The 24,183-nt window shown below is 43.1% G+C and overlaps 1 protein-coding gene across 5 annotated transcripts in view; it reads right to left on the bottom strand.

Moving 5' to 3' along the window:
• The window catches only part of PFKP (phosphofructokinase, platelet), a 248,576-nt gene that overhangs the window by 209,284 nt on the left and 15,109 nt on the right, over window positions 1-24,183 (bottom strand). For all 5 annotated transcript variants that reach the window (XM_069211197.1, XM_069211198.1, XM_069211201.1 and 2 more), the window contains exon 2: window positions 13,162-13,235. In XM_069211197.1, coding sequence (XP_069067298.1) covers window positions 13,162-13,235 — 74 coding nt within the window. The remainder of the gene's footprint in view (window positions 1-13,161; window positions 13,236-24,183) is intronic.

Genomic DNA, 24,183 nt, shown 5'->3' with positions numbered 1-24,183 from the left:
CTAATTTTACAAACCGATCTATGCACTGATAGGTCAGGTCGGCAAATAGGGAATCACAGGGGGTCACAGAATGACCTACCTAACTGTTAATATTCATTGGTCATAATCCCAGTGATTGCATTTCAAAATGGATTTTTATTTTAAAGCAGCTTGATTTTCTTAAGGGAAATGGGTTGCTTTAAAAAAATGTTTGCCATTTAAAAAAACGTAAGTGAGAGTTGCTAGTGGTCTTCTGGACCACTGCCTACTTCCTCCAAAGTTGTCACTGATTCCCAATGAGGAAGGAGTATAAAGGGGACCCCATCCTCTTTCCAAATCAGTTACCACCGCAACCTGGGAGACGGTAACTGCTCAATGGTTTGCAACTGGAATTACAGTCATAAACCACTGATACATATGCTACCAATTTTCAATTAGGAAGGGATGCCCAAAACACACTCCTCCCAAATTGCAAATCGGTGCTCAATTATTTTATTTATTTTGTTTTGCAATAAGTAACAACTCACACTCAGGTAAGAAACATCATATACAAACATACATAATACCTGTTCCCGCATCTCCACACCACAAAGGTCACATGACCAGAAGCATTAGCATGTTAAGCTTTATTGCATATCACCAACAGCTCACACGCGCATACATTAATGAGTCTGCAGCGGCAGCTGCCTCACGAGTGTCATTCGATATCGACCTTAAGTATGCAGTGAGAGGGCTCCACATATCTTTGGGTCCTGATGCTTTCAGCAGTTCCTGTTGATAGGGTTCCATTTGAGAATGACAGTAAGCCATATCCAGTAGCCAAGTCTTCTTAGTGGTACTGACCCTACTGCCCCAGTGGAGTGCGACCCTTCTCTTGGTAAACAAAAAGGCCCACCGGCACAGATCTTCAGTTAGCGGACTGAATTAATTTATTAAACCCAAGAGCCAAATCACTTGGTCACATCTAACACGTTCTGTTATCATGTTAGTTAGGGCATCTGTAATTTGCAGCTAGTGTTGCAGGACAGAGGGTCAAGTCCAGGTCAAATATAGAATATCTGCCTCCCCACATTAACATCTCACACAATTTGCATAATCCCTAAATCCATATTTGTGAAGATTTACAGGAGTATACTTGAGGCAAGAATTTAAAATGTATTATTCTCAGTTTGTAGTTGGAAGTGAGTGTGTGCAATTGTTGACTGCAAGAATTCCAGTCCGCTTCTTTTAGGGGCTGTGGGAGTGCTTCATTCCAGCCTACCAAGGCTTTACTAGCAATTTGCCCACTGTCTGCCTGAGTGGCAGTGCAAAGGTTAGCGATCAGGTGCCTTATTGTTGTGTTAGTGAGTAAAAAACTGGCACAGTGAGTGTAGGTGGCTCATCTGGAAACTGTGGATATAGCTAGCACAAGGCCCCATAAAGGCGATAGTAGGTAGATGCCAATAATAGGGTGCTCTGTTGGCATCTACCTTTGGCCTTTGAGGGTTAGAAATTTGCCATTGGGATATGCATCTCCTAAAGTGGTTACATCTACCTGATTCAGCATCAGAAGCTCTTTATCTTCGTGAGAGACAGATATATCAGGGTGGTGCTTTTAAGAGTAGTGCAGGAGCATACAGTGGAAATATCCACACCCAGCACGCTAGTCTGTGCCAAGCTGCCATGGTGGAGTGCAGTGTATTTATTTCTGTGTGTTGAATTCCCATTCGTTTGTGAACAACATAGCTGAAAGAGATTGGATAGCCATCATCTTGTTTAATGGCAATATGTGGAATGTAGTCATGTGTACCAATACTAGGCAAAATGTGCCTGAGCACGCTAACAATATAAACAGAAATCTGGTGCATTAAAGCTCCTGTGGGCTTGATTAACTTGAGTATGTCCCAAATGATCCTCAGGTGTTTTCCGGCCCATATAAGTGTAACCAGCAATCTTTGTACATTTTTAAGGAAATACGCTGGCAGGACAGTTGGGATATTTACAAATAGATAAAGAAATTTATGTAAAATCACCATCTTGATAACAGCTATTCTATCCACCAACAGCAGTACCGATCATCGGTTGACCTTGTCTCCCAGCCTAGAAATGGCCCTGCCACAGTTTGCCTGCAGCACAGACTCAGGATCTCTATGTATCCAAACACCAAGATACTTAACCGGCTCAGTGTCCCACCTCAGCGTATATTCCAGTGCGCACTGGTTAGTGGCCGGCGTAAAAGGTAGTATAACAGATTTCAACCAATTGAAGCAGAGGCCAGAATAGTCTTCAAATTTGATGTATTATCTAAACACAGAGAAAGATGCATTGGAGGGTCCCTAAGATGCAATATCATGTCATCCGCATAGAGGGAATTACTTAATGATTGTAAGCAAAATCCTAAAGTCTGCATGTTTCTGACTGATGAAGCACGCTATTGGCTCTAGCGTAAGGGCGAATAAAATGGTAACAGGGGTAGCCTTGCCGCGTTCCTCTGCCAATAGGAACACCTCTGACGTGTACCCATTTACCCGAATCCAGGCAAATGGGTTATTGTACAGAAGACGTATCCAGTGTAGAAACGTCTCTGGTACACCCATATGTGTCAAGACAGTGAACATGTATTCCCATGCAATAGAATTGAACGCTTTAGCAGCGCCCAACAGGACTGCCGCCGCTGGAAACTCTGGGTCTACCTGATGTAATAAAGCAAAGATGGTGCGCAGACTGTGCGTGGTCGAATGAAAAAGAATAAAACTAGATTGATCCCGGTAGACCAGACCGGGGAGGAGAGGTTGTAGGCGCAGTGCCAATATCTTAGCAAATATTATGGTGTTAGTGTGTTGTGTAGCCATTTTAGCTATAATGTTATACACATTATTTTAGCAAACTAGGCCTTCCGCTGGGCACTTTAACCTAGATATATTTTATTTAGCTTTGTTACATTATTTTAACATTAGCCGCATTTGCGGTCTTGTTTTATTTTCTCTATCTAGCTGTTCTTAGCCTGTAGACAAAACATTTCTTTAGCTCTGTGCTTTTCTCAAAGATAGGTTGCTGGCAAAAGTGGTACGCTTTGTCTCCATTTTTTCACAGAAACATACACACTCTTACGTGGCGATCCTTTCTTGGAACATCAGATGTTTTATTATAAATACACTACTTTGACCCATGTACGTTTGAGGGAGATTCCAGCCAGATGACCATGACTGAGTGCTGATGGCTGATCGCTTCACTACAGCTGCATATGTAGACTACAGGCCTCTTGCTCAGGTATGAGGGATGATTTCTTCCCAAGGGGAACCTGAAAGGCAGAATTAGAGCTGTACATGCTGTGCTCTAACATAGCTTAGGTAGGACCTATCCCTACAAAGTTTGGTGACAAGTATGGTAGCGTTATTCTTGTGTTTTACTCTCCTCGTCACAATCTTAATCTTATTGTGCGGCATCGTCCTAAGTATTGCAATACATGCTTTATTATCAAGGATGCAGTCCCTTCAATAAATTATATTGAACTTTACTCTGCCTCTGATTGTTCTTGCATACGTGAGACTAATGTAACTGAGAGAAACAGATGAGATCTCAGTGATCACGATTTCCCTGAGGAGTCATGTATGTCATGTGCCCAGCTGCCCCAATCATACCTGCTCTTGGGTGGATATGAGGCACTGCTAGTTAGCCGGAACAAACCCGGATTAGGCTGACAGGTGTCACATGGTGCAGGATCAGACTCAATCCCCCGCAGCTCAAATGATTCTGCCGCCCTAATCCAGTAGTCTCATTAGGATAATGAGAACCTACGCAACAGTGTTGATTAATGATAGAAGTCTGTACGACTCACAGTTTTCAGGGGCTTTATCTGTCTTCAAGAGAGTAACAATCAAGCCCTCACGCAATGAGAGAGGCAGTATTTATTTCTGATATGCCTGCTGATAAGTGGTTTGTAGGTGCGGGCAAGGAGTTCTCCTGACAGTCCGTCCAGCCCAGAGCTTTTCTGTTAGGAGAGGTGTTCATCTATCTGAGCTTATGTAGCGGAGCTCGAAGGGCTTTGCAATTTAGTATAAAAATGCCGAGAGCAGGGACAATGCGGTGTAGTATACATGTGCCGCCGCATCTACTCTTTTAGCAATCGGATCTGGGTGTTTTTTCACTCTTGGTTTATCAGCAAGGCTGTGGCCAGGCCTACCCCCCTTCACTGTATGATTGCATGATATGGTGTTTGGATAGATGGTGTGATTCCTGTACTGCCAGGTCATTGAATTCTGTTAGATGCTCACGAAGGAATGCCAGGGTGGCCATGTCAGGGCACTGTTTGTAATACCACTCTAGTGTGTACACTGTATTTTTTTTAGTTGTGTATGGATCGCTTTTAACACCCCGGCCTGTGTGCCAATATAGATCTCTCTGATTGTGACTTTAAAGGCCTCCCACTTCTTGTCTCGCCTGGCTACAGTTACAATGTTTTGCTCAAAATATTAAATAATCGGTTTATGAATCACGTCTCTGAATATAGGGTCCAGCAGTGCCATTGCACGGAACCGCCATGTAAATGGGGCAGGGGCAATATCTGGAAGTGTCAAGCACAGCAATACGGTTGCATGGTCTGGTAGTGTTCTAGGCATGTGTTTGACCTCATCTACCCATGGGCAGGTTTCAGTGAACATGAGCCAGTAGTCCAATCTGGACCAAGTTCCGTGTACGGGTGATACAAATGTGCCCTCTCTTGAGGATTGATTTCTGATGCCCCATATATCTACCAAGCCATAATCCTTCATTCCCTCCCAGACCACCTTTGCTACCTATTTTTCTTACTAGTCCACCAATGCAGATCTGTCTGCTATGGGGTATAGATATGTATCCCCATATGATATTGTCAGATGCTAGTGAGTGTATATTATGTCAACTGACTGCTAAGAAGTTGGTCAGTCTGCCTTGATCATCAGCTAGCGAATTTGTAATCGTGAAGGGGACTCCGTGCTTAACTAGGATCAGTTCCCCTCTAGCATATTAGAGTATGACGATGCCACCTGGCGGGATGACCATCTGGAGCCTATAGTTCTGTCTGTATGTTGCGTTAAGTGAGTCTTTTGTAAGAGAGCAATTTGAATATTGAGTCTCTCTAAATATCTGAGAATCAGTCTAATTTTATTGAGGTTGTTGCGCCTCCATCATTCCATGTAATATTAACTTCCCTTCACCAGTATTAGCCATTCAGAGTAGGTACACATAGTTTAACACATGGGTGTATGAAGTAAGCTGTGCGTTGTGTCAAGTGGTAGGTTACACAGGCTTTGAACAGGTAACATATGAACTAGTTTCCCCTAACAAACCCCCCTCTCACTTTAGGATACAAACATTGCCCTGTCCTAACAACAAAAAATGCAACATGAAAACATTCCAAGTCAATGACAACAGTTCAATTATACTTCTCAAAGTCATTAGGGGTGCTCCCTCGTGAGGGGACGTCAGGATCCCAGTACTTTCCAAGTCTACGGAGGTGGCCGGGTACTGAAGCAAAGTCTTGCCATCAATGTGTCTGGTGAGCAGTATTGGTAAGTCGCATTTAACATGTGGAGAGAAGCACCCATCAGCACCTTGCAGGATGGGGCAGGTATGAAATTAGCCAGGTGCAGCTAGAGAATGTGTTTGGTCTTGTTCAGGACTCATCCATCGCTGGTGCTGATGTGTGTTGATCTTGTTTGAACGGGGTGAGCGATATGATAATTCTTTGGCAGCTTTGGGCATAGCGAAGATGGTTTATTTCCCTTTATAGTCAACCCGCAGGCATGCAGGTTAGAGCATGGCATGTGGAATGTCAGCTTTTTGGATATCTCGCTTCACCTGCAGAAATTCCTTCCGGGCCACCTGTACCGCCACTTTGAAATCCAGATAAAAGGTGACCCAATTGACTTGGTATTCGATATCTCTGTTTTCTCATGCCAATCGAAGAACCAGTTCTCTATCTTGATAATTTGGAAGTTTCACATTAGTGATCTGCACGCTCTCTCGACCACCAGAAGCTGGGATAGATTATCAGCGCCAAAAACTGAAGTCAGCATCTCCTCCATGTACATTTCCATCTTTCCTGCATTCGTTGGTTCGGGGGCTCCAGTGATGTGCAAGTTACTCCGACGCAATCGTGCCTCCAAATCTTCATTCAAAGCCTGAATAACTGCCAGGACCCGTTAGGTTTTGAGACATTTCATGCTGACAGTCTTCAGGTCATCCGCTGTTTTAGATTTTCGTTATTTGGATTCTGTAATATGGGAAGACTGCTTGTTAAGTTTCGCATCCATCCTAACATTCAATATGTCTATCTTCCCATCTATGGACTGGAGACTACTTTGCATTGCCATTGCCAATAATGAATCTGCCAGTGTGGCCTCATCTTGGGAACCCGAGGCCAGTTCTCAATCTGGTGGAGTAGCATGTGATGGCCTTGTATAGACACAAGTTTCAAAATTTAAACTTGCTTGGTGTTTGTCCACCTATCCCATAGCACCTCCCTGTTGTGCTCCCTATATTCTAGAACGTGTTGCTGTGCCGGCTGAACCCGGGATAGGCATGCTGTTGAGGCAACACTCCCACCCCACAGCAATACGGCATTATCACCAACTCTCTAGCACTTTAATAGATTGCCACTGTGTATAATGTCCGTCCCTCTCTTCGCCAATGGGTAAGTATGCACCACATGTGGCACGCCCAGTGGCTGTCCCGGAGTATTGAAACGGTACCCAAGTCTTACATTTAATATTTAGCCATAGGCAGTGGCATACAGAGCTGTAAGTTATGCGGTCCACTGGTAACTATCTCCTGGCAACGCTGAACATTTAGGGCAGGATAGTGTCTTTTACATGCAAAGAGGTCTGAGTGCAGCTCTGACGGTTGTTAATGGCAATGTGAGAGCGGCTGAGTCAATCTGCTCTAGGCTCACTTCTAGGCCTCGCTCTGCTCCTCCCGGGCCCCATTGCAGACCAAGATCTCCAGTAGCTTCTCCCATTACAGGCTGCAGAAAGGAGGGCCAGGGTGATCACTAACAGCTATGTCCTGCCTTGGCTGTGATATAATAGTCAGCACCTCCCATAACAGGCTACAAATGCCCCCTGGTTTCACGTTTCATCGCCAGGCCTCTTTCTATTGAGTGAGCTCCGTGGCCCGTCCGGCCCCTCATTTGTGTTCTCAGCTAGGTGTCTCACGCATCCCAGGCAGTGTGCTTGGGTCCCCCGGCTGCACAGGTATCCCTGAAAGGCGCCAGGCAGGAAAGCGGCCCAGTTGCAGGGCCCCACACAGCAGTGAAGTAGCAGGTGTAGTCCACCTCCCCTCCGCACCTAAGCTTCCATGCAGGCCTTTGAGGCTGCACTCCTCAGCGGTCCTCGACAGTCACATCTCCAAATGCCTTCCAGCAGGTTTCTGAAGGCTGCAGCCAGCTGCCGGGCACCTGGGTGCCTTCTACGCCAGCTGGAGCAATGACAGAGGCCGCATCTTCCCAACTAATGTAATACGGCGGGTGGCACCGGTTCAGATAAGCCACAGATTATGGCGCGGGCACATTCAGCATGGCGATGAGCCGCGAGCTGCTGTAGTCGCTCAGAAGGACCCCGGAGCCACAAAAAGGAATTCATGTGTTGCACTGGCCAGGGCAGTGCTTGTGGCAGCCAACTATCATGAGATTATTGAGCAGATGGAAGGATTTTGAGTGGGATTTAATACCCAGCTGGCAGAGCTACACTAATGTACGGCCATCTTGCTGCGAGTTCTCTGGTACCCTCAGAGAAAAACTTTTCTAAATTGCACAATGGGTTTATAACACAATAAAACCCAGTAAATTGGTGATTTGCATGCTGTGTCACCGCTAAATCACATAGTACATCTGGCTCCTAGGTGCTTAACATGCCCCTTTCAGAAGTTGATATTAATCATAATGCACACTCCGTTACGAAGATAAATAAGAAAAACAAATTTTGGACTTGACAGAAAGTTCTAGGCACCTCATCAAGCTTGGGTAATCAGATTCACTTGTTCATGCTGCCCTTACTCACACTCGTACAATTCCATCATCCAGTAATGATGAATCTGCATAATTTGCTTCTAAAAAGTATAATACTGCTGGAGCAGAGTGAGTCAAAACTACCAAAGAAAAAATATTAATGAAATACGTTTTAATATCAAGTGAACGCTCCATTACATTTGCAACAGCATTCATATCATTTTAAGGCATGAGCTCTACATTTTCGTTTCAATTTTTATAACCCTTTTTGAGGACATCCATGTGGCCGGTCCTCACATTGGGCCTAATTCACAAAGCCCAGGACAATTAGAAAACTAATCACATCGGTTTTTACCTACATTTGGAGCATTCTGACTTTTAAGGAGTACATAAAGTCATAGATTTATAAGAGTACTACAGCTTTACTCCTGTGGATATTACATTAGGTAGAAAATCCACGATTAAGTGCGGAAATGCGTATATACTATTTTCCTGCACAGGCAAAGCAGAGATCTCTTCTACATCCCAATGACATATGAGTGTGATATAGTTCCTTCGTCAAATAACAGTACGGCATTTATTGCCCCACCTTTCCAAAAGTAAAATTTCACCATAGTGGTAAACCACCTGCAAAAGGCTTGCAAGCACTCACAAACCTAATCATTTGTGGGTGTTCACTGGGTTTTGTAGAGCAAAACCCAGCTGCAACACTTCCCACGTTTGTTCTGCTGAATTATTTCTGAAGTATTGTAGCCCGCAACCAATGCCAACAGTTAATCCTCTGACTATGTTATAAACTGTTCATAATTAACTCGAATAATTCCATCGTTACTGTGGTGTTTCATACCAGAAAATACATTATTCAAGTCACACCTATTAAGCCATGCGAGATCGGTAGGTTGTACTGGAAAATTGTACACATGCACAGTTTTACGCACTATGTGTTTTAGAGGGTGTGTTTCCAGATTACATGTTGCTAGAAACAAAACATCGGTTTCCTGTTTCAGGTAAGGCCCGGGAGCATTGTAATTCTACAGCTAAGAAGTACTGTTTTTTTTCTGGGCGATTGTACCGCGAGAACCAGTTTTACAAGTTCCTTTGAAGTACTAACTGTGAGGGCTTTATGGCAGGTTGAAAAAATGCCAAATTTATAGCTAGGCAACATTTATTCCTATCACACCATAAGGACATTTTTAAATATATGTCAACTCTTTTTCAGAAGTTTACAAAAACTGACTAATAGCAGCTTTTTTATTTGTTTTTAATTTTTTTGTACAGTGTAACAATGCCAGATACATTAATTTGTAGGCCTCGACATAACAAACACATATAATCGATCTAATAACAAAAGATTAACGTACCATACACTAAGCCAAACAGAACATAAAAACTATAATATAAATAATCGTTTCCACATCTCCTAAAAAATACAAAAAAGTAGACCATCCAGAGCAGAATAGTTTGCCATAAGCCAGAGGCACCAATCATGAATGCGGTTATAATGACAAATTCAGCAGATCTTTTACAATTGAAAATTAAAACTGGTAACTTGTCAGCTAAATGCCAACATCAATGTCTGGAATATACCTTAAAATCGAGTTAGCTGTCAGTAGAATCTAATAATCTATGCTAATATTTTAAAAGCCCTGGAAAGGTTCAAAACAAAAGTCCTTTACAGTTTCATTTTTCTGAAAAGGCTCCACTCAGAACTTGAATTGTCTTTCACCGGAAAAGTCCAAGGTCAGGTTCACATGCTGCATCTCAACTCCTTATAGTGAGAACCGTGTACTAACTGACATGTCGCTATGCTTTAATTGATGTTATTGTGCTGTAAGGAGCTCTTGCTTATGGGCAGGTTATTGAAATGACTGGCAATTATTGTTTGATGTAGTGAGCACAGGAAAACGGTTATGGTTACATGTAGTCATGCTCCTTTTACCAAGACATCAACCAGACTCACGATATACTTATAAGCTGAACTGTGGAATCAAGCTGGAAGTCATAAGGAAATACAAAATATTGGGTGGCTACGCTATGAGGCAAGCAACTGGTGCTTTTGTTACATATACTGTCCTATAAGTGGCAACATGTGTTGGCAGCGAATTTTAAAGTTAACCAAAGGAGAGGTTATACGGGAATATGCTGCTAAATACAGCGAAAATTGCGTGCTCAAGATCACTTTTTATGAACTTTTTGTTCCATTACCGCTGAATTTTAAGTTGGCCTCAAGTAGGAACGGCTACTGCAGGGTATGACATTACAAAGTTTAAAAAGGATGTACATTTCTGCATGTGTATACTGGGCATTCATTCTGTAGCTGGAATCGGCAGAGTGGTGTAGTGGTGTTCATAAAATGAACTATGATAATCAGTGTTTGAAAAAATACCAATAAATGGGTCTTTGATGGAGGAAATTGCTACCTATAATAACTAAAGCTCATAACGTATCTGTTTTCACTAACTTTTACACATACACAAAACAGAAAAAAACAAATTATACAATGTTACTTGGAGTTTATTTTAAACCTGAAAAATGAAGATATACTTATTTTGAGTTATTTTCAATGTTGTCTACAATGAGTGACAAAGGTGGGTGTCGACTCACAGAGAGGTAGAAAAAGGACACGGTTTCTAATGAAGCTTTAAGTTCCTAATGTGCATGTGTTTATACTACAGTACTCTTTTCAAATGAGCATACTGCATGCACGTGATGTATCATATATGTCTTCTTAGTCCATCAGGCAGTTTGTCGTTGCGATTTAGGTAAATGTGGAAATATACTAATTGCAGCACCATTTTTTCACAAAACTGAAAATAAATATGGATCAATGAAGATAAATGCAATACATATTAATAAATACATACGCAAATATATAAAAACGTAAGTAGCAAATTTCATTGTTTCAAATTGCAATTTTGTTGGTGGTGGTTTGAAACTTGTCCAAAGACCTGGTTTTATTGCAATGCAATCGAAGACCTCCTAGTTCATGCAAAGGAAACATAGATAACACATAACTGTGGCAAAATATTTCTTTGTGGGTTTATTGACATAATAACTACGAACATTTATGTATGAAGTATAGGAACAAAAGGGAAAGTCAGTGTTGGCATCTCTGTGTCTTTTCTGTATAGTTGTGTCATGTTTTGACAACAAATCCCACTGAACATTAAGGCATTATGTCTGTTAGTAGGACTTTGGGTACTTGTGAGTATGAATACTAAGGCCAAGAGGATTCATTTTGAATATCTCTTATCAGGGAAGGAGATGGAGGATAGCTTCCCTAGACAAAGCTTCTAGGTCACGCTTTTCCTTTTGTCTGCCTCTAAATACTGCTTCACGAACGATGATGGCAGTCAGGTAAAGGCAACTCACTCCACTGTGTTCATGCTTTGGATGCTCCTGCTTGGAGTCAGATCCAATGCTACTGGCTGTGAGAAGCATCACTTTACACAAAAGCTCTGCCTGGATTGTAACCTGAGGAGAGTACCCAAAACAAAACCAATACAAACCAGTTCTGATGTTTGAGACAGTGGATCCACATCCCTATACGGAATATGGGTATGCAAGCAGCATTCAAACCACCCCACCTTGTTTCAGATCCAAGTTTTTCTTTACCAAGGAATGGAGTGCTCACAGAGTGCACAAATTACCTGCTTTGTAACCAGGGATGAAATCTTCTACACAGACCAGTCTGCTAAGGGAGAGAAGGAGTGTGCCTGGCCCTGGAGGAGGACAGACTGTCCAGGAGCAAAGATGTGTGTGTATTCTAGGTTTGGAGAGCCCCCAAAGAAAGCTGATGCTCCATGCAAGTGTGCAAGAAGAGGCCCTGTGCTGAGTAACAGTCTTCCACATCTCTCTGTGCAAATCATGTAGTGAGCTGTGTCAAGAAGTGTATCACCACACAGCTGTCCACAGGTTCAATCTTCAGGTGCTGACATCCCTAATGAAGGGTGAAGGACTGTGGCACCAATGAGCAAAGAGCCAGTCTGCCCAGGAGTTGCTAATGCCATGAAATCACCATAAACATATTCAGCTTGGGGGCCACAATTATCTCTGCTGAGAGTATGCCACCAGTCTACTTCGACAGCTGTCACTGCTGAGCTGGGCGGTGTCACAAAGACTTGCCTCACCAATCAGTCTTCTGATGCCACTCAGAAAGGCTGTGGACCCGCATCAAAACAATGCAAAGGAGGGATGGTGTGGCTGCATCCAATGTACACCAAGACTGTTGAGAGCATTCCTGCTGGTAGACTTTGGGGCTTATCCTGCCAGGATACACATGACACGAAAATGTGTGGGCCACTTCACCCCGCTGCTACTGATAATTATTTTGGTGATAAAGGAATGATAAATCTGTTGGACTGAGCAGCCAGTGAGAACATCTGAGCTAGTTGCACCTGAGAATAATCTCACCTAGACTCTTAGAAATACAGAGAAAGTGATATCAAGAATCTTGGCTTGTATTTATATCGATTCAACTGTACACTAGTGACTTTACTTTCAGATTAAAATCACTTTCTTTTCCAGAAAGACAAGTACTGCGTTGACAATAGCATATATTGTCTATTCAATGATAGTTGAATCTTGATATCTTGCCCCCAACACTATGATCTGTGAAGATTGTGCCTGCTTGCTCTCACACCCAAAGAGTCAATGCAGAAAGGGTTGTACTTGGTCCAGTTTCCAGAGCCCTGGACGCCAGTGGCAAAAAACCTCTGCTACTACAGTTTGGGCTCAGTAGCCCGTTTGTGCCTTGTGCCCCTAACACCCTCGCCTCCCCAAATCGGGGTCTGACAGTGGGTATTCAGCTATTTGCTAACTCTCGTTATTTTGTGGGAGGTCTGTAAATTATGTACTATTTTAGCCAAAAACATGTTACTCTCAGCAGAGGACCTCTCTGATATTCCTTTCTAAGCCACTGAAATTCGCCGATAATAGTTGCACACCATTTCTGATGTTGAATGCTAAATTAAGAACATACACATCAGGAAGCAACTAAGGGAGAGGCTTAAAATCTCACTTCACATTTTATTAAAAACATATATTTTGCATTGTCGAGCAACATTAAGACACTTTGCATGAATAGTGCCAATTTTATGCAGAACATACATTTAACACAATTTTAAAATAAATACCATCTAGATGCTTAAGCTTATTTTAAAAATGACGTAAAACAGAAATAAAAAGTTGATGCACCCAAATTCGGAACAAAAACTCACCTCATATATAAAGTACACTTTGGCTTCTACATATATTCCCATGCGCACAACTGCACGGACAGCAGCATTCATTCCTGCGGAGATAAGCAGAGATTCGTATGTTACAAAATGACATGTCCATAAATACAATCACGTTTATAATTACCAGACAAGCTGGTAAAGGAAGAGTAAAGAATGCATACCTCTACTAACGTTGACACCACAGCATCCGTGGTAACTCGATGTAATGATCTTAATCTTCAGAAATTTGTATGTTGAATGATATCTACTAATACCTTAAAACCTTAATGCATCTTTGATGATGGAATACAACACAATACGTAATGATGTGTTTGAAAAGTCAAGTCCTTTCTTAATTCTCACCAGGGGCATCAGCTGTGTCATTTTTCGTAAAAGCCGTTGGTTTAAAGTACAGTGTGTTGGCAAAAGAGCAACGGTTCTTGACATCACACATTTTGTATTACATTTTTGCCTGTCACGCAGGTCAACGGGTGAGTGAAACAATTTCACACTATAAAATTAAGTCAGCAGCTTGTAACAAAAAATGAAAATATGGGAACCACCAGAATACCAAACAGGCCTCTGCACCACCATAAACGGAAAATTAACGTGGGTGCAGACTGAGTCATCCATACTTAAATGACCTACACAAATGAAGAAAGGGGTTCAAAGAACATCTGCAGATTGTGAATAACTTAGTCACCAATTCCTGGCACACACTCATATATTCACTTTATGCTTTATAGTCATGTCTAGGGTGCTTTGAACTGCAATCGTTTCTGTTACTGTGGTTTTTTGGTGATTCATTTCAACAAGCAACCACATTAACAATGTTCTTCTTCGCCCAAAACAAACAGCTATCCTCGAAGTTTATTCACATTTCATGGATTAGAAACCGTTCAATAGTTATTGCCATTGTGTGTGTTAGTTCCCCCGCATCAATTGAGACATTTATCCTGAAGTGTATAAAAAGGCAAGCATGTCTGACATTTGTAATGTTGCCTCTGAATGACATTGGGATGGAGAGGTTAGCTTACTAGCTGCCATGTCAAAGAGGAACTTCAAGGATCAATTCTGGATCACATGGTGATAAAAGCAGGTTCAATGTTTGACTCCTTTCCAGTAAGGAGATCAGTGGAAAGGTACAACAGAATTCTTTAGCAGGCAGTTACTGTAACTAAATATTTCAAACACATATTTTTCTGGTGCTTTAGAATTCATGGATGTTGGAGGTGCAGTGCTCTTGGTTATGACTGACCCTTGGGCAACATTCAACACTGGTGAACAGCTTGTCTATGGTGGCGAATGCTGACAACACTTCAAGGAAATGTTTCCCTCTTTCCTAACACATTCCATGGGGTAGGATGGGCACCCCCTTTCAAACAGGTAAAACATCACATGCAGAGTGTCCGAGTTTTCCCCAATCCATTCTGATATCTATCTGGGCGCACATTATAGGCCATCGTCATTGGTTTTTCAGTACAGTGTTGATCATACACTGCCGACACTTGGTTGTATTTTATGGTTTGAAGGACCATGTAGCTTTTTCAGTCGCTACAGTCCTGTCTCTTTGCCATTAACCCTGGACGAAAAATAGGGTTTTACAACTAAATGGGCTAAGACGGTAGTCATTTTCTTTGGTCAGAAGGGCACTGCTACTGGAAAGCAGCACTGCACCACTACCCCCCCAGCCTGGAGCTCACTCTGGTTCGCAAATTAAGTCAAGAATTGGAAAAATAGGTGGGTCTGGTGCTGTCTGTCTGCCTCTTGGCTTTGTCAATGCTTGTTTTTATTTATTTTCTTTCGTCATGACTTCTGTAAAGCTTTATTGTTGTTGGAGGTACAAGACCCTCACTAATATACAAACTTGCACTGGCAAACCCAACTGACCTAGTGTTGGCTGCCAGCCTTTTATCTTTGACAGTGCTTGTTCAGTTTAGTTTTGTCATGGTCTGTTTTTGTAAACCTTTATTGTTGTGGGAGATATTCGATCCTTGCCAGTGTTACAAAAATAATTGAAAGCAAAACATATTTGTTGGTATCAAATAGCACACCTTGGCATGGCAGGCTTTGGTACTGAAGAAAACTACTTAATGTGTGGGTGTGCCCCCTGTGAAATCTTGTGAAAGAGCAGTGAAGTTAGTTAATGGCTGAAGTGAACTGACCCTTTACCCTATGTTGCATGTTGCAAAAGGAAGAAGAAAAATATGAACAGCACAACAATAGGATGCTGAGTAAATAGGGCTGGTGAAGCTCCTGTAAGTAGGTATATTATTATAGATACATTTTGGCGAATTCAGATAGTTTTATTTAACAACAGACCTAAACAAAATTGGCTAGAAGCAGAAACACACAGTGCACTAGTGATCCCTGGAGTGAAGGGAACTACTTTGTGGGCAGATGTCCTCCCTGTGAAAGGGCAGAATGCTATCACTCACAGTGAAGTCGGACAATGGTTAAATGGGCTGAGCCACTGCCCTGTGCTGTAGTGGGTGAACTAAAATGTGGATGGCACAATAACAGACCTACTGATAAAGAGCCCTTATAGGTAAGTAAATAAAATGTATAATTTTAGTAAAATCAAAAGGTCTTTGCTAACACCAGACATAAAAATCAAGATGTGATTTGCAATTGCAATACGATCCTTTAATGCAGATTAACACTGTCTTTGGTAACAGTTTGTAGCTTATTCTGAAAGAAACATAATTGGAAAGCCACACATGTAATACTACCACATATCTACATGCTGAAAAGCAAACATTCATAAAGTAGCGTTTTAGTAAGAAATTAAAAACAATAGCCTCGAATAAACCTTGATTCAGGAAACAGATTGCCTGACTATGTTAGGGATTACCAAAAGTGTAGTGTTTTATGTCAATCCTGTTTTGGACAAACATCAAATTCAAGTCTTCGTTTTCTCCACCCCACTTTCGCTGGACCTGCACTGTGCCACTACACCCACATTAGATCTGCTGACATAATACTGCTGGCTTGAAGCGGTGCGAATCCACTTAAAAGTAAATCCAGTTTTAGACTGAAATGTTAACTGTTACTTTATGTTTCCAGCAGCTTAAATAGTAAGGATGCTCAGTAGCGTTTAGTGCTATATAGTTAAAGCAGTATACATGGATACACATTAAACCTATGCCTCAAAACCCCAATACCTGCTTAATCCACTTTGTACTTTTCACCTAGAAATTGACTGAGACTTAAAGGAGAAGAACCACAATTTTCTCGAGCTAAGCTACTTTAAGCATGCTGTTTGAAATAAATATTCTGATGACTATTCGACATCATCCCATCCACTCTGCAACTTTAACTTTTCCTGGCCTGAGGTGGGAACCCTGCTCCTGAAAGTCTGGTGAAAGTCACCTTTTGAAGGATAAGAGAAGAAGTAGTGGCGAAATGAAAATTCAGCCCCTGCCCCTCCCTTCCCTCCACCCCTGCGCAGTACCTTGAGGGTGGCCCTTTGCCCTGAACCCAGTCAGGGGCCTGCAGCCCCTGCACAGCGTACTGTGCTGATAGGACAACCTGGCGCTCGCCCTAACCTCCGTGGGGGCTGCGGGAGCCTTTGTTACGTCACTGACAAGAAGTTGCACTGATCAAGGCAATACAGACCATGCAAAATCAGGAGCCTGGGACAAAGGCATTTTCACCTCCCGCTTTTACACTGGTTTGAGTGGTGGATGAAGTACCAAGAAACCTTCTTCAGGAAAGGATCCCAAGACGCCGGAAGAAATCTCCTGATGCTTATAGTTGATCAAGGTTGTCTTTAAAAGTACTTGTGTTAGTCAGTTTCTGGCAGGATGTAGACAGTACTCTCCGATTATATTTTGTTACTCAAAAACAAATAGCATGTCGATTAAATAATGAAAAGTGATGACTTTTTAAGTTCAAGTGTCCGCTGATATTCTGCTATAGTACGCAGCTCCTGGACAATTAAACAGATAGTAATATTAAAAATGAAAGCTGGCCGAAGCATATTGCTAAGCACTGTTTTTCCAGCTGTTCTTGGCAATGCTGCGAGGTCCCAAGGCCAAATCATCTAGTGTGTTCTTGTTTATGTGACCAGGCCAAGAGCGAAATGCCAATGCACTTTATATTATTTTGCCTGATCTCTTGGGACATTCCAACTGTATATTAAAACAGTTAGGATTGCTGTGAAATTAGACACTGTTTTATAGCCCCCAGTGTTTAGTTTGTAAAAGGTTGAGTTCTGGTGTCCAAAGCTGGGCTTCGGTTGTTCTATTAAAAATCGGTGGGCAGAATACCAATGCTCTGTAGTCTTGGATTCACTTCAGGTCTCTCTAGTCCACTACCAGACACTGCTGCCCCTTTATCTAAATCTTGCAGGTTCCTACTCTCTCCCTGTGGGCCTGCTTCACCGTCTCTCTTTTCCTCCTAGTTTTCACTTTGTGTCTTTTCCCTCTCTTATTTGCTTGCGACCAATATCTGACGAAGAAAATATAAGTGCCAGTCCCCAAAAATGAGTGCGGTGGACTCAACTGGCAATCACCTGCTTAAATTAAACACTGATAGCCTCTCTGCTTTATACTTCTATGCATGAAGAAAGTTTTCAGTTGGCTATCGTGGACATGTGGTATGCCTTCTTGTGTAACGATGCAGGGCTTTAAGTGGGATCAAAAATGTAGAGGTTTTTGAAAGGAGCGTGGCCAAAGAAGCATAACTATGAATCCTTTCCAAACTGCATGGCGCGACTCACCCTGTGGAAAGCCCTGTGTATATGATTTAAAATGCAAAGTCGCCGGGGAAAGAGGACAGCTGAATGGGACTCAATACCCAAGTCACATACAGGATCCAAACAACTCCTAGCCAAAGTAGAGCAAATCAACACAGCAACCGTTCTACGCAGGGCCGACTTATGTTTTCATAGTTTTTAATAGGAGGAGGTGTTCACTGACGCAGGAGTGGGACCTTATTCTACAAAAAAAGGGCATCCTCTTTGAGTCTGGCAATGAAAAGAAGAAACATTGTGATGCAGGGTTTTAAACCCAGAGCAGGCACGCATTATGCACATTTTTTTTATATAAGGAAGGGGTGAAAATGTCTACAGTTTGGTTGGTTTACTATGAAGAGAGACGTAGAACCCCATTACATGGGGCCTGGTGTATGGGCCCATATTTATAGGATCCGAAAAACTCAAATCCAGTGGATTGGAATTTATAGGTCCGATGGAAAAAAAAACTCCTAATTACAAGCTTGTCCCCGGTACTGAGGAGCGACCAAGGGCAGGCAGCCAGATTGAAAGTGGCCAACTCGATGTTAGCGCATATTCTACTATGATTCAGCATTCAACTGGAACCCTGAAAAAATTTAATGTAGAAATAGGACTGTTTCGCTGATGTTAACCAATAGCTGGATGTCATCAGCATAGTTATAGAATATTGTAACGCGGTCAGAATTAAACGTAATATTATTTTCGAAGAAATGTTGATAAACAAAGCAGGATTTCATTTTCTTTTGTGATGACTGATATCACTTGAAATCTATAAGTTTTGATATTAGTTTGTTTTGGTGAAAGCTTCCGCATAAGCCATCAGAATGTGTTTTTTAGTTGTTTAGGTATATATTTTTTTAATGTTATGGTTGGTACTTGTAACAATTGTCATAATTATTGTTTTGTTTCGATCTTTAAGGAAAAGGTTTGTACAGTTTTGTTAGCATTGGTAACCATATATCCGTACTGTTGACAGTCTCAAGTACTGTGTGTGATCATTACAATGTTGCGATTGTCAGGGCTAATGGACATTATACATAAATATGCGCTCTGGGCTAAAACGTTAAGCAATGTGATTATCTAATACATTTATACTGCTTCCATAATAATGCACCAAGCAAGACTTTCTGTAATTCTACATGGTTCCGCTGCGATGAAGGTCGACTTTTTTTCAATCTAAAACTGATCATAAATTCTAGACCACTTCTTTTGGCTTGGGACCTGAATTTCTTAACCCAGTCATTAATAACAGTGCATCTATAAACCGAAACAAAATGCATACATCTATCCCTACTTTTTCAAATTGAAAGCTGCCACTTGTGAAAAAGTGGTATATGAAATGCTGAGAGATGTTCTACAATACCAGAACATTAACCTAACCCAAAATCGAATGATGGCCACTGTTAAAAAACATGACAAAAAAATCCTCTCTTTCTTTGTTGAGGCTGATAAATATACTATACCCATCAATTCACGTGACTTACTCAGATGTTCCAGCATCGTCTAAAATGAAAGTTCTAACACTGACTGACCCTACTAGCATGCTTCCTCAAAATTTTATAAAATGGTTGTAGAAGACAAATTACAAAGCTTAAGCAAAGCAAACAATGCCTTGAAAAAGAAGCTTTAAATTGCTATATTTGAAGAAGCAACGGAGATCCTTAAAAATCAGGAAAATCGCCTAATTTAGAATTTTACATTCTCAGCAGTTAAGCATACTGTGTGCTCCTCAACTGATATGTCAACAATCAATTTGATTGATTGCTGGATCCCCATATTTTAAGAGTGAAAAACATGGCACACGTTTAGTTGGAAGGAATAACTGCGAGGCTGTCTTTGGTTCTTAGTCAAGATATTATGAACCCTCAAAGAATTATATTGAAAGATGCCAAAATAACAAACGTCATCTTTGGCATTGTATTAATATGTACTTACATCTCCTTACTTATAAAACATGTCACAAATGAAACAAACATTGGGAATGCCAATAGGTCTGGTTTTAATCTGATGTAGCTGGAACTCACAAAAGCATACACGCGGGGACACATCTCAACCTACACTCATGCTGACACACCTCTTACACTGCAATAGCACAGGTGTACCAGTCACCCTGCACTCACATACCCCTCTCACCTTGCTCTCACAAACTGTGCACTCTGCATTCATACACCTCTCACTAACCACACCCTCTGTACTAACACTGTTGTCATACATCATGAACACTGCACTCTTACACCACACACCCTGGAGTCCCCCAACGCTCAACCTGCACTCACCCACCACTCATGCTGCACTCACCCACCTCTGATCCTGCACTCACCCATTGTTCACTCTGCACCTGAACACTACTCATTCTGAACCCATACCACTGATCATGCACACATAAACCGCTCATTCTGCACTTACCCACTTCTCCCATTCTACTCACCCACTTATCACCCGGCACCCAAACACCACTCAGCCAGAACCCAGACACTGCTCACCCTGCACTCATACACCGCCGACCCTGCACTGAGACACTAATCACGCACCTCTCAAAATGCACTCACAGACCACCAAAACACCTCTCACACAGACCACTCACCTTTACACCCTCACCTCAGCTTGCACACTCAAACAACTCTCACTCAGCACTCAAACACTGTCACCCTACAAACACACTCATCACTGACCTTCCTCACTCACTCAATGCACATACATTGTTCATGCTCTACTCACACACCATTCTCCCTGGATTCAAACACACTTCTCACCCTGCACCCTCACACACATCTTGCCCTGCAAACTAAAACACTTCTCAAATTCCACTCACACGCTTCACATCCTCTCTTGACACACCACTAACCCAACTCTCCATCTGTACCCACCAACCTCTCAAGCTGCACACACCCAACTCTCACCCTGCACTGACACACACTCTGTACAGACACTGCTCCCACAGCTCACACCTTGCACTCACGTATCACTACCACACCAATCAAGCTGACCGCTCATCTTACAATTACATATCACGCACTTTAGTGGCACACACACTGCTCACAGACATGTCACATCTCTGCACTGAGACACCACACACCCTGCACACTCATGTGCATTGCTCACTCAGCACACACACCCTGCACTGACATTGTTCACCCCGCATTCAAACACCACTTGACCAGCACTCAAGCACTGCTCATCCTGCACTCACACGCCACACAAACCTCTTATTCTGCTCTCAAACACCTCCAGTACGCCTTTCACACTGACCACTCAACCTACAATCCACAGCACTCAATGTGCACTCCAACACCCCTCATTTAATGCATAAGCCTTGCTCAGTCTTGCATTCACATACCGCTCACCATCTACTCACACCACTCAATATGAACTAAGAAACTGCTCACCCTGCAGAAAGACAATTTCACCCTGCAAAAAGAAACCTCTCAACTTGCCCTGAGATACCCCTCATCCTGCACACTCACACTGCACTCACACAACATTCACCTTGCACTCACACACCATCAAACCTGCACTGAGACACTGCTCACCCTGCATACAGACACCATTCACTACACACACTCATACAATGCTCTCCCTGAACACTCATACACTGCTCACTCTACACGCACACCACTCACCGTGCACTTGTGTCATATAGTTAGACACATCCACCTCTCATCCTGCACATTCACCCTGCATTCAGACATTGCTCACCAGGCATTCAGATAACAGATATTGCTCGCACAGCACTTATGATGTGCACCTCATGGACGGTCAGCGCTCAAGCAACTCACTCTGCACTCACACTCTGCTCATTCACTTCTCTACTTCCACTCTCACTGATCACCCTGGACTCATAGCTTTTCACTGTGCATTCACAGACCTCTCACCTTGCACTCATCCACTGCTCAACCTGCACAAACCCACAGCTCACCCTGCATTCACCTACACTCACAGACCACCCATCCTGCACTCCCAAAACACTCCTACACCTCCCGCCCAGCAGCCACTCGCCACTCACAAAGCACTCACTATTTATTCTGAACTCACCTACTACTCACCCTGCTCTCATTAACCAATCACCCTGCACTGACCTACTCCTCACCCTACACTTCCCTATCTCTCATCCTGCTGCCACATACCACTCTCCTCCACTCACACATGGCTCCGACAGCTCTCAAACTCCACTGTCACCTCTAAATCTGCCCTTAGGCACCCCACATCCTGCACACAGCAAAGCTCTATCGCCACACACATGGCTCACTCTGCATCACTCCCCCTTTTGACACATAGGGGAATATTTACAACTTTTTGGTGCAGGGCAGCACCGCAAGCCTTGTCACTACATTGCCCTTCGTCAAAAGAAAAGGGCAGGTATGTGCTGTATCTACAAGATGCAAGGGTGTCTGTGTTATGGGGAAGATTGTTTTTGTGCAGGAAGCTGTCCCTTCCTGCACAAAAACAATCATGAGAGGCGTTTTCCTCTTTCTATGTGGAAAAGGAAAAAAACAGGAGAAATAAAGGTATTTTTCCTCGTTGAGCCTCCCTCATGCCTCCCCTGGTGAGGCATAAGCTTTTGACGCATTCCCAGATCTACAAAACCTTGTAAATCTGGGATTGCATCAAAATCCATGGGTGTTGCGTGGGAACACCCACCGCAATACCCATGGAATGCCACTTTGATGCAGAGTAAGGCAGCACAGTGACTTGTGCTGCTTTGCCTTACTCCATATCTACAAGGTCATGAAAAGGCAATCAAAGTGGCTTTGTGTGGCCTTGTAGATATGGGCCTGCAGGCTGAGCTGTTGGTGCATCAAAAAAGTGGCGCACCGGTGGCGCAAGCCACTTGTAAATGTGGTCCACAGAGCTCATCCTGCATTCTCCTACACTGTTCCCCGTTCAGTCTCATACTGCTCATCCTGCACTCACATGCCACTTACCCTACACTTACACACTGCTCACCCTGTACTCACAAACCACTCGTACATTTCTCACAAATCTCTTGTTCTACACTTACACACACCACTCCCTGCATTCACACTTCTTACACTCCACACACACACACCGCTCACCTTGCACTCACACACTGCTCACCTTCCACTAAAACACTACTCACTCTGCTCTGAACTAAAACTTACATTTCACTGACACATTTCTCACCTTTCATTCGCACACCATTTGCTCTGCATTCAGACACCACTCACCCTGTACTCACACCTCACGCTCTGAACTTGCACAAATCACTCTGCACTTACACATATCATCTCTCTCTCACACACACACACACACACACACACACACACACACTGTTCTTCCTGCACTCAGACACACTGCTCACACTACACACACAAACTGCTCAACCAGCACACACACAGCACTCACCCTGCACTCACACATGGCTCACCTTGTGCTCAGACACTGCTCGTGGTGCTATCACCCACCACTCACCCTGCTACCACATACTGTCTGCTCTGCACTCATACATCACTCATACTGCTCTTACACAATGCTTACCCTGCACTCACACACTGCTCACCCTGCACACACTCATGCACTGCTCACTCAGCCTACTCACACAGCTCTCACCTGAAATCAGATATCACTTCCCCTGTAATCAGACACCATTGACCCTGCTCTTATTCACAGTTCACCCTGCAATTGGGCACCACTCACATTCCACTCAAACACCGCTCACCTTGCACTCATGCATAACTCATCCTGCATTCATGCTCCACTTGCACTCTTTTCACACACCATTTACCCTCCAAACATACACTGCTCACCCTGAACTCACACCTATGCACAAGTCGATCAGAAGCGGGCGGAGGGTAAAATTTAGGAGAGGTGCGGTAAGCCGTGCTTTGGTGACTTTGAGCCTGTTCTTAGAGTTGGGACACATCACAAAACTCAAGGGGCACCGGTACATGCTGCACATTCAAGCCAGTACAAGATCATACCTGTGGTGCTGTGCCATGTCCCTCCAGCGTCCTGAAACCATAGAATCTGATAAGGAAGTCAGCCGAGTGAGATATTCCATGTCACACACCTCTCGGAGATATGCCTTAGAGCTCTGCTACCCAATAGCCTTCTGGGACCACAACTGTATGTAATTAGCCTTTCCCAGACTGGCCTGAGCCATAGCAGTTGGGAGGGCCCACACGGCCAGCCCTGACCACACAATGGCCCAGTAATGGATCTGACTCTCATTCGGTCTCACCATCCAAGATCAGACAAGCTCCAAACTGGTGCAGTTGCTGCACTGCCCTCCTTTCACCCATCTAAAATGCCTGTGTCAGCTGAAG

The sequence above is a fragment of the Pleurodeles waltl genome, chromosome 10 (genome assembly GCF_031143425.1).
Source record: "Pleurodeles waltl isolate 20211129_DDA chromosome 10, aPleWal1.hap1.20221129, whole genome shotgun sequence".
Classification (NCBI taxonomy): Eukaryota; Metazoa; Chordata; class Amphibia; order Caudata; family Salamandridae; genus Pleurodeles; species Pleurodeles waltl.
Note: the sequence above shows the minus strand (reverse complement) of the source record. Positions and strands in the feature narration are given on the sequence as shown.